This window comes from Arachis duranensis, chromosome 4 (genome assembly GCF_000817695.3).
Source record: "Arachis duranensis cultivar V14167 chromosome 4, aradu.V14167.gnm2.J7QH, whole genome shotgun sequence".
NCBI lineage: Eukaryota > Viridiplantae > Streptophyta > Magnoliopsida > Fabales > Fabaceae > Arachis > Arachis duranensis.
This window is the reverse complement of record NC_029775.3, coordinates 104,180,387-104,191,859: the sequence shown is the minus strand read 5'-3', so window position 1 is coordinate 104,191,859 and position 11,473 is coordinate 104,180,387. Positions and strand designations below refer to the sequence as shown.

The 11,473-nt window shown below is 30.9% G+C and overlaps 1 protein-coding gene across 2 annotated transcripts; it reads left to right on the top strand.

Moving 5' to 3' along the window:
- Positions 1–5,407, top strand: LOC107485429 (65-kDa microtubule-associated protein 4-like). 2 transcript variants are annotated; one of them, XM_016105966.3, is made up of 13 exons: positions 1–70; positions 887–975; positions 1,109–1,306; positions 1,403–1,648; positions 1,815–2,024; positions 2,110–2,265; positions 2,400–2,544; positions 2,904–3,055; positions 3,145–3,232; positions 3,634–3,707; positions 3,887–3,961; positions 4,055–4,304; positions 4,680–5,407. In XM_016105966.3, exons 2-13 carry the CDS (start codon positions 901–903, stop codon positions 5,141–5,143), a joined length of 2,133 nt encoding a protein of 710 aa, XP_015961452.1. In that variant the 5' UTR covers positions 1–70; positions 887–900; the 3' UTR covers positions 5,144–5,407. The 2 variants fall into 2 exon arrangements, with proteins under 2 accessions (XP_015961452.1, XP_015961453.1); XM_016105967.3 differs by having other exon boundaries at positions 7–70; positions 823–975.
- The last annotated feature ends 6,066 nt before the right edge of the window (positions 5,408–11,473 follow it).

The following is an 11,473-nucleotide window of genomic DNA, read 5'->3' as shown; positions in this document are numbered from 1 at the left end:
ACCTAGAGTGGATAATTCCCAATTTCTGTTCTTTCAAAACACTTGTGGAACCTGAATCTCGTGTGATCAGGTTTGCATTCTATAGCATTCTCTCTATCTCCTTATCGTGTTTGGTTTATACTTAAACGAGGAAAAGGATGAAGAAAAGTACTTTCTTATTTATGCTACGAATATTTTCAGCATTCAGTTTCACTATTATACAGTGATTTGAGCATGAGCATGGAGCAACAGCGAATACTTGCGTTTTCGAGTTTTTTTGAAAATTTTATTGGAAGATTTCTAATCTTTTTTTTTTCTTTATTTTTCCATTCATTGTTGTTATTATTAGTTTAATTGCTGTATATATAAAAAAGATTTTTACACAGCAATCGTGAATTAGCGAAGTTATTATCATTATTATTATTTTTAAGATTTAAGATATTAGGATTGAATTCAATTCCTTGACGTAGGGGAGATAAGAAAAATGATTGTTTTCAACTAGAAACAGATTGTGTTATATGAAGCAATCACTGATCCGTAGTTCATCAACTATAATTTCCATCGGAGAATAAAGCTACATATGAGGAAGTAACACTCTCGAACCTGTGAATTCAAGCGGATTAAGCTACATATCACTTTGACCTAAACCTTTAGATATTAAAATTTATTCCTCATTAGTCAGTATGCAAGCATGACCCCCGTCATGCATATTTTCCACATGAGAGGATCCTCTCCACATTTTATCCAGAAAGAAAATACACATTTTCTGTACAGTTGTGCTTTACAGAGGATAGTTGACTCTTATATTTACTTGGAACTGTGAATTCTCAATTTTTTTTTCAGTGTGCTTAGGTGGAAAAGTGTTTCATACGAGCCTTTAGTAACATCCTTTTCCGTTTTCTTCCAGCATATTTGTTACCAATGTCTCTGAGCAACCATAGCAGTCAGTTTGCTCATCAAGAAACAGCTTGCCACTTGTTACTAAAAGAACTTCAGGTTGTAAGTTGTTGTGAGGAAGACACATCCTCCCAATTTATTGCTTACTTTTTACTGCTGTTTCTAGAGAGCTTTCTATTTTTTCTAAAATTGCTCATTGTTGGTTTGTGTGATCCTCGTGTTCTAATGTTAGAAAATATGGGATGACGTTGGAGAGTCTGATTCTCAGAAAGATGCAATGTTACTTGAAATAGAGCAAAAGTGTTTGGAGTTGTATAAGAAAAAAGTGGATGAAGCAAAAGCATATAGAGCACAAATTCAGCAAGAAATTACTGATTATGAAGCAGAAATAGCTGGCATCTGTGCGGCGATGGGCGTACAGCCACCACATGTAATTACTTAGGCACTCCAGAATTCAGATTGTGCTTTCGCAATTTTCTCTGTCATGGAAATTTTCTAAGTAATAAATTCCGTTGCATGTCCACAGTTTGAGCGCAAGACATGTGAAAGCTTGAAGAAAGGACGCGAAATTGTTGTTTTGCAGCTTGAGGAGATGCGCAAGCTGAAGACTGAGAGGAAGAAACAATTTTTAGAAGTCTTGTATCAACTGCAAAATATTTCAACTGAGCTGTATGGAAGCAAGGAGGCTAATGTATATCTAGATGAAAACAACTTGACTTTGGAAAGACTAGAAGAACTACAAAGGAAGTTAGTTCAATTTCAAAATGAAAAGGTGATATTCTGTTGTTACTCCTATTTGCTTTCTTGCCTAAACTGTTGATATGCTGAACTACAAAGTAGCCTTACTTCTATCGTCAAGGTCTATATGGCTCTAGATGAAAAGGTGATATTTTTTCTTAGAAAACTTAAAATACTAATTTAGTATTCAATTGTTGCAGGCCAGTCGACTAAAGCAGGTATCTGACCTTTTGAATACTCTTAGTTCGCTATGTTCAGTACTTGGTTTGGATATAAAAGATAAACTTGGTGAAATTTGCCCCACTATGGTTACTTCCACTGCAACGAAAGAAATAAGTGACAATACTATAAAGATTTTATCATCTGAAGTAAAAAGTTTGAGAGAAGTTAAATCACACAGAATGCAGAAGGTCAGTGTCATTTACTCTTATTCTTCATTTCTTCAAAATTCTGTATCATTACAGGAAGTAACTCTGATTTTTATTGCTTTATCAGCTTCAATGTCTTGCTACTGTACTATTAGAGATGTGGAATTTGATGGGCACACCACTTGAAGAACAGCAGAAGTTTCAGAGTTTTACGAATAAAATTGCTGCTCTGGAATCTGAATTTACTGAACCTAACATGTTGTCAATTGATTCTGTTATCTATGTGAGTTTTTCATCTTAGATTTCTAGCCTTTGTTCTGTTTTGCTTCCCCTTCACCTAGATTCTTAGTGCTCTAATGTTTTTGGAATTTGTACTATTCATTATGTAATTAACAATGATTGGTTTTCTCCTTGCAGGTTGAGACTGAAGTCCGAAGACTTAAGCAGCTTAAATCAACAAAAATGAAAGAACTTGTACTTAGAAAGAAGTTGGAGTTAGAGGAAATATGCAAGAGTTCACATTTGATTGCTGAAACAGTTTTTCCAAGTGAACATCCTCCTGGTAAGACTTTTTGTTAAGTGTTTTATATTTTTATTGCATACATCATTCTCTATCAGTTACATTGTTTATTCTACAGTTAGCACAATTTTGAGTGTAAACATCTTTTGAGATCATAGTCTATAGGTAGCTAACACATTCCGGTCAACAGAATTTGTCCACTGATGGATTATAATTAACAGAAGTACAAAGATATGGCTAATTTAATCTTAATGATTTTTGCTGTCTGCTACTCATATAGCTGCTACAAAACTTTATTTTCTTAACTCCTTTATAGTTCATTTTTTCAATTGCTTAACAAAATGTTCTTGGATCTTATTTATTGATTTGTTCTCTCATCCACTTCTAAAACTATTCTACAGAATCTACAAACTACGAACATATGTTCCAACAAATTGAGCACCAAATAGAAATGGCAAAGGAGGAAGCTCTCAATAGGAAGGAGATCCTTGAAAAAGTTGAGAAGTGGTTAGCTGCTTGCCAAGAAGAAAGCTGGCTGGAGGAGTACAACAGGGTAAGGCAGCATTGCTATGAGAATGAAGGACATTTTCTTCTTGTTCTTGACGACTTCATATTTCTTCATTAATGGCTGTGTATTTTTAGGATGATAATCGATATAATGCTGGAAGAGGTGCCCATCTTGCCTTGAAACGTGCTGAAAAGGCTCGTGCTATATCAAGCAAAATTCCTGGTATCCCTCTACATATTATAAATACATTACTATCTTATGTAGTTGCTTCTCTGCCTTTATACACTAGTTTTACAGTAAGGTATTTTTGGACTACATGGTATTATCTCCATTTCACATAATTGTTGTTTGACTTTTTGGGTTCATTCATAAATATATGTATATAAACATTTACGTCGTGAAGTCTACATGTAAGGTGTTAATTGTATGCGATTGTTTCCGTTATTTGTTTTATTCTTCACGTGTTTGTGTTTGTTTATTCATATATTTGTGTTTGTTTATTCACATAGTCATTTAGCTAAGGAGTTCAATGTATCTAGAACAGTTTAGTTCATATGTGTCTAATTTACCGTTTCTTTTTTCATCATACTTTCCCTGATTGATTTAACTATGGGTGGACATAGGAATGGTGGAGGCATTAATTTTGAAGGTTAAATCATGGGAAAAAGAAAGAGGAATTGAGTTTTTGTACGAAGGAGTAAGTATTTTTAACTCAATCACTTCTTCGACTTTCGTTATCCCAAGTTCTCAAAATATTGCAGAGGTTAACTTCTCTTTGGAAATTTGATGTCTAAAGTCGCTTGACATGTGTAAATTCCATGTTGGTTACATTACATTACATCTCATTTGTATTTGTCTTCATGGTTATTTGTTTAGAGCCGGCTATGCTCCATGCTTGAAGATTATAGCGCCTTAAGGCAGGAGAAAGAGAATGAAAAGCAAAGGCAGAGGGTATGAAATACATTATTTCAATTAAAAGTTTGAAGATGGTGTGATTTTTCTTGTAGAGAGATTTTACTCGTGTTTTTATTGTGTCAATTTTAGGATCAAAAGAAGCTTAAGGGGCAAATCATCGCAGAACATGAGTCACTGTTTGGCTCAAAACCAAGTCCATCTAATAGCGGATTAAAAGCTTCTATATGTTCAACAGGAGTGGCAAGTTTCAGAAAACTCTCCATGGGTGGAGCGATGCTTCAGGATTCAAGACAATCTGCTATCTTTGAGCCTTCAAATAAGAAGGGTATCTTGAGCACTCCCAAGGGCATCCCTTGCAACAGGCATGCTAGCCACGCAAGTATGCAACTAAACCCTCTGGTATTTGAAGCTTTCAAATTTCAATTTTGGAAACTGATTTAGTAGTTGATATTCAATGATACCTTGTTTCTCGGTCCAGTATAAGCAGACCCTTTAGCAACACCTTATCCCATGATTCCTTGCATATCAATTTGGTTGCAATTGTTCTAAATATATTTCTCTTAAAATTTTGAGAGGAGAGCCTTTGAGCAACGATTGAATAATCTATTTATTTTCAAGGCGTACATTATATTTTCTAGGTGTGTGCCTTTATTTGCACCCGGCTGACCTTATAATTATCCGAAGATTTTCTTATGATTAGTTTGATAATTTTATTATGATTTTGAATACTTTTTGTCAATGGAAACAATTGCAGGAAAGGATACCCCTAAAGGTGTTGGTAAGTCAGTGAAGAACACTCCATATACTGCAGAAAAGCAAATTGGACTTCAGTCACCATTGATTAGGAAGCCCCTCTCTCCAATTTCTTCCTCATTCATGTCTAAAGCCAACATCCCAACAAATTTTCAAGAGGATGATAGAAAAAGTGAAATGCATCTAAAAAGTCAAATGCTAACCAGCACTTCACCTTCCAAGCCAATCCTTGTTGGGGATGAAGATAACTTGATCCCAAAGAACATAGGACTAGCAGTGCCAACCACTCCTCTTACCTCAGTTCCTATGTTATTAACTGCCAATACACCAGACACACCTAGTGCTACTATGTGTTCTAATTCTGGTTCGAATGTTGCAAGAAAAATAGCTCAAGCTCAACCATTCGAGTATTCATTTGAGGAGCTAAGAGCTGGTTTTGTTCTACCAAAAAAAACCTTTGCTTAAACAAGATGTTCATTCAGTCAAGACAAGAAAGCTTGTTTCTGACATTATCTGCTCTGCTGATCTGCCGATAGAGATTAAAGGAATTGTAAACCTTTTTCTGTTGCTTTTTGTGGAATACTATTCGTGGCTTTCTTGGCCACCATTTGTAGTATTTTTTGGTTGAAACAAATTACTGTGATGAGTTTCGATGTGACATCAAATTGATACTTTGATTGGATCGAAAATACCATATCAGTGGGATTACTTTCGTTGGACCATAAGGATTCTGGCAGATTCATGTCAATTTTTTTTTTCGTTTCGAAAGAGTCTAACCATTGTTCCTTTTCTCGCAAACTCTAACAATTTTCGAATTTATTCAAAAAAAAGCATCAATTGATTTCTGATTTTAATTTAAAAACAAAAAAAAACATAAATCTCACCTAGTGATTTTTGTTTTTATAATCTGTCACTCATATTATGGTAAAACCCAACGAAATCTAATAATTTGGAATTTCACAAAAAATAATTGCCCATACATAAAAAATTGCTATAGCTAATTTTTTTATGAGAATAAAATGAGATATATTTTAATATTATAATTTTTTATTTTTTTAAAATTATGAGAAGAATCAAAATTGGATTCTCAAATTTTTTAATCTTTTTAAAATAAAAATCAAATGATCTGATTTCAAAAATAAAAAAGTCCAATTTTTATACTTAAAAATCAGAAAATTTAATATCTGTACTTCTTATTTTAAATTTAAAAATCGATGTGTCTAATTTATTTCTCTCTTCAAAGTTCAAATTGTCAATACAAGCATATATTACACTTCTGTCTTCATGTGTGTGTATTATATCCAACTATCCAAGCTTGGTCAATATGAAAATTTTTTACACATAAATCATTGTGGCTCTGGACAATTTATTAAAAATTATTATTAAATTATTTTAGCTCAGAATGATTTATATAAAACATATTAATAACGAAAATTAATTTAGAATAAACAAATAATATTAGATGAGATTTATTTTAAACGAGTAATTTATCCAAAATCTTTCGTCTTTTACTTTCAAATAGATAATATACTCCGAACTTTGCTGTTTTCTGTAAACACATGTTCATTAGTTTATCGTAGTTCTTTGTCAATCAAAATAACTTATACATGTAACTTTATGACAAAATCAATAGATAATTCAACCGTCTAATATCAGCCATTCTTTTTGGGGTAATGGGAATATTAGTCAATTTTCAACCATTTGGGCTGGGACAGTTTTGGTTTAATTCAGTAATATATATTTTAGTAGTTGCCGGTCCTAAATTAAATACTAATAATCAAACTAATCAACCACAATTGACCCCCGTAATCCCCAAGTGATTTTTTATACGCATTCAAGGCATATTAAAGTATTATTATCTACAGTTGTACAAGACCAAAAAACATTATAATATGGATAGGTTAGTCACTCAGGTTTGACTTAATCTTATTGATCTGTTGACATGATCATAGCATGTGGATTTTCTATCCCCTAAAGTTGTTTCTAAATCTTCAAGACTGTCGGGTCATATAGTTTTACTGTAGTTTAAGGACATCACTAATTTAAAACTAGTACGTATAACATTACCAGGGTTTGACTATTCTTAAAGCGCCAAGTAATACATATAGATAGAACCATATAAACTTCAATTAGTACTAAGTTTACAGGAAATTGAAAATATAAAATATATAAGATATTTTAACAGAATGATAACACAAGAGAGACAAGCTACTATATATAAATATTAAACTGAATAAAATATTATTTTAGTCTTTAATATTTAAACTAAATTTTAATTTAATCTTTAATATTATAAATATGAAAATTATTATCTTACTATATATCTAAATATTTTTGGTAATTAGATTTAATTAATTTGGTCTAAATCCAACAAAAACTATTTTTATTATATGTAGCGTGTACACACACTTTATTAACGCCAACAAAATTTTGCTTTATTTTGCGTTTGTTCTTATTGCGCCTCCTCCTTTTTTTTTATTTATGATCTTGTTACTGTATTTTGTTTTTGTTTCTTCTTCTTCTCTTTTTTTTTTATGTTATTGTAGTAATTTATTCTTTTTTTTGTTTGATTTTTTTTCTAAGTTTTATTCCTCTCAAGAGAATAAATCAAGAAGAATTTTGAGAAAATAAAATAAAAAAGAGAAGATGAAGAAAAAAAAAAGAAGAAAAAGACGAAGCAGACAATGAGGAGGAGAGGGGAAAAGAGTTTTGAATTGTGCAGGATAACAAGACCAAATGCACTGAAATTACGTAGTGATTGCAACACAATTAACTCAAAAATGCATCAAAATGACAGGAGTTTCTGAATTTATAGAATGCACAATTTTCGGTTCATTTGTTATTACACAATGGTGTTATTATAATAATATTTCGGTTCATTTACAGTTCAGGTGTGTTGTCGACGAACAATTTGTCCCAAAGGTTGGGATGACTTTCAAGACAAATTAAATGGAATGAAATGGAATTGAATAAAGTGATAATGAATAATTTTATTCTTTTTTGCTAAAATCAGTGTTGTTTATGAATTTGAATTTGGATAGAATGCAGGAGTTTCTGAATTTATAGAATGCGCAATTTTTGGTTCATTTGTTATTACACAATGGTATTGTTATAATCATATTTCGATTCATTTGCAGTTTAGGTGTGTTGTCAATGAATAATTTGTCGCGAAGGTTGGAATGTCTTCTCTTTTTTGAGATGGTTTTCTTTGTCATTTTGGTGATAAGGAATAAAAAATTTGATCAATACTTAACAGCAGTATCTGGTAAACATCAGTTAATTCACAAATGAATCGAAATTAGTTCAGATTTCAACAAATAGTAAAAAAACTCAATTATCAATAAAAAAATACATGAAATTCATTTTTGAATCCAAATGAATCTCAAATAAACTAATAAATGAACAGAAATTATTTAATGATGGCACCAGAAAAAATCAGAATCAATGAAAATTTTAGCAAAATGTTGCAGTAAAAAAAAGCTTTATATCCTAACATTCATTAAAAATGAGAACAAAAATAGTTACCAAGTACTAAACATAACGATAATGACGATAACAATAACGACAACATGTATAACAACTAACAAGTAAATGATAATAACGATAACGATGACGACGATAGAAGTGGAGGAGGAAAAGGAAGGAGAAAAGGAAATTTAAATGAAAATAGAAGGAAAAAGAAGAGGATGAGGTGGTGGTATTGTTGGTGATGATGATAACAAAAGAAAAAGATAACGAAGAAGAAGAAGAATGAGGAAAGAAGAAATAGCATGGTTGGACTTGATTGATTTGGATGTAAAGTTTTATTGTTTCAAATATCTTATTTCAGTTCCAAAAAATTTTAACGTCTTATTTCAATTTTAAACAAATTCAATATTATTTCATTACTAAATTTGACATAAATAATTTATATATTAAAAATTTAATAACATTTGATTTCAATTTGTAAATAAAATTGATTCACTAATAATTAAATCCACTAATAGACGCAATATAATAACAAATTTAAATTTGTAAAAGCTAAACTTTTCGATTCACAATAAAATATCCTACAAATACATCTAATAATTTACTCTACTAGTTAAAAAAATTCGAGTCAATTGTTTATTTTTAAAAATTGTGTAGATAGCGTAATAAGTAAGATTTTACAGAGTTGATTGCACGAGAATTAATTTATATTTTGATTCTCTATTTAAAAAAATTAATAACATTTGGAGTAAGTTCTAAAGTTATTCCTAACGTTTTAAAATTAGTTTAATGTTGTCCTGTCATCAGGGACCTATTAACAGAATTTACGGCAAAACAAAATTGAGACATTTTGAAATGTTAGTGATTTAAATAAAACGAAAACGTTGAGAATAAATGATAAATAGAAATAAATTTTAATTTTATACTTCAATATAGTTATTCAATTATTTTTAATCACATAAAACTAAATTGCACTTAATTACATTACTTTCATTTTAAATAAATTTATTTTTTATAATTTTTCTTTTGAAAAATTTTATTTATCATAAAATGTTTGTAGAATGACTAGTACATAAACTTACGAAAAAAAATGAGTATGATACATATACAATAAAGTATAAATTATACCTGTCTTTTGTCTCTAAAGTATCAAGATCTTTAATGTTTAATTTAGTTAAACTTTACTTTTTAATTTTAACCTAAATTTTAATTTTATTCTTTAATAATATCAATTTTTACCGTAGATAATTATTCAATTATTTTTTAATTTTACTCTTAATCACATTATTTTTAAGTGAATTTATTTTTTATTAAGAACAAAATTAAAAATAAATTAAGTAATTATTTGCTGTAAAAAAAGGCAATAGATAATTTGATCCGAAAATTGACTATTGATTAAAGGAATAATTATTTATCCTACGTTTGATTTTCTTATAGTGTGAAACAATACAATATTTATTATAGTGTGAATATTAGTGAATGATATGTGCAATGCACAGGGATCACACTGGAATTACACGGAAAATGCTCACATGGAAATTTAAAAAATACGTTATATATAAATAACATAATTCCATAATCAAATTAAATTATAGGGTAAAATATATTTTTTATCCTTGAAGTTTATTAAAAATTTCAAAAATACCCCTAAGTTTTAGTTTGTTTCAATTTTATCCTTAATGTTTTCGATTTGCATTAATTTTATCCTTTTCTTCAAATCTTTTGGTCAAACTATGGTCAACATTACTGAAGTTTACTAAAAGTTTCAAAAATACCCTGAGTTTTAATTTGTTTCACTCGGCAACAGCCCCATCCCTCACTCCCTCTCCGACAGTCTCCTCCGTCGTGTACTCTACCTCCAGAACAACTCCCTCTCCAGCCACCTTTCTCCGCCGCTCCTCAACCTCACCAACCTCTAGGGACTCAATTTTGCCAACCTCCAACTACTCAACCTCGCTCACAACCTCCTCTCCAGCGACTTTCTCCGGCGATATTTCAATGAACTTCTCCAAATCTCAACGTCAGCTCATCAACTTGTCCTATAATGACTTTTTTAGTAGAATTTTGGTCACCATCAGAGCTCTAAAGAAGCTCAAACATCTCTGACTTGACTCCAACAACTTTCATAAGACCTTACCTTCAACACTTGCCAACTGAAAGATACGAAATGCCCCATAAGAAGAAAAGGTTGTTGATTCCCAACATGATTCCGACGAAGATCGATAAAGGTAGAATCTTTTTGTTGAAATCTTTGAGAGCATGTTTGAAGATACGGTACCCATAAAGAGGAGAAAGTAATTGAGAATCAGAAGGGACATACACCTCTTGTTTGTTATGGAATTTTGATCTGTTATTGCATGGAGCTATTGCCCATTTTTTATTTTGCTTCTTCTTCTTCTTAAATGTTGATGGATTCGATTTCAAATGCTTCATAGTTTTTGTTGGTTGGAGCCATGGTTAGGGATCGGTGGTGGAATGGTGGATCTTGTAATGGAGTCTTCTCCATGGAAGAGAGAAGGAGGATTTGAAATACATCACTTGCGGTGGCTGGAGTTGGGGTGCAAACGGCGGCGGGAGTGTTGGGTAGTTGTTGTCCTTGATGATGATGAAAGAGAATAGGGTTTGGGGGTATTATTGGAAAAAAATAATGTTGACCATAGTTTGACCAAAAAATTTGAAGATAAGGATAAAATTGATGCAAATCGAAAACATTAAGAATAAAATTGAAACAAATTAAAATTTAAGAGTATTTTTAAAACTTTTAGTAAACTTTAGAGACAAAAAATATACTTTATTTAAATATAATAATAAGTGATTTCAGAACCATCATTACAAATTTTCTTTTTAGAATAACTAAATTAGCTAACAAGATGTACGTATGTATGATGTATGCAGATGAAAGTGACAGCATTGAGCAGGCCATAGAACAACGTGTTTGGAGGTGGCAACTTGCCGACATTCGTAGTAGGTGCGGTGACAACCGCCGTAAGTGAAATAATGGCCATTTTTATGCTGCATTATACGAAGCAATTAGAACCGGTTTAAAAAGTCAATATAGACAACTTTATGATAATATTTGTTCTTGTGAAGTTGTTAGGGTTGCAACCTGAATTAAAAAAAATTATTTGTCTACAGTATCTCTCAACGCAACGCATGATATATAATTTGGTATTCGATTGTACTAAATCAATTGCTAATAAATGAATTAACAAATATTTATGGTAAATTATTTAAGTAATAATTCAAATTTTAAAATAATAAATAAAATAATTAATTATAATAAATTGTAAATTTTGTGTAACAAAAAGATGTCTTGTTTTTAGAAGT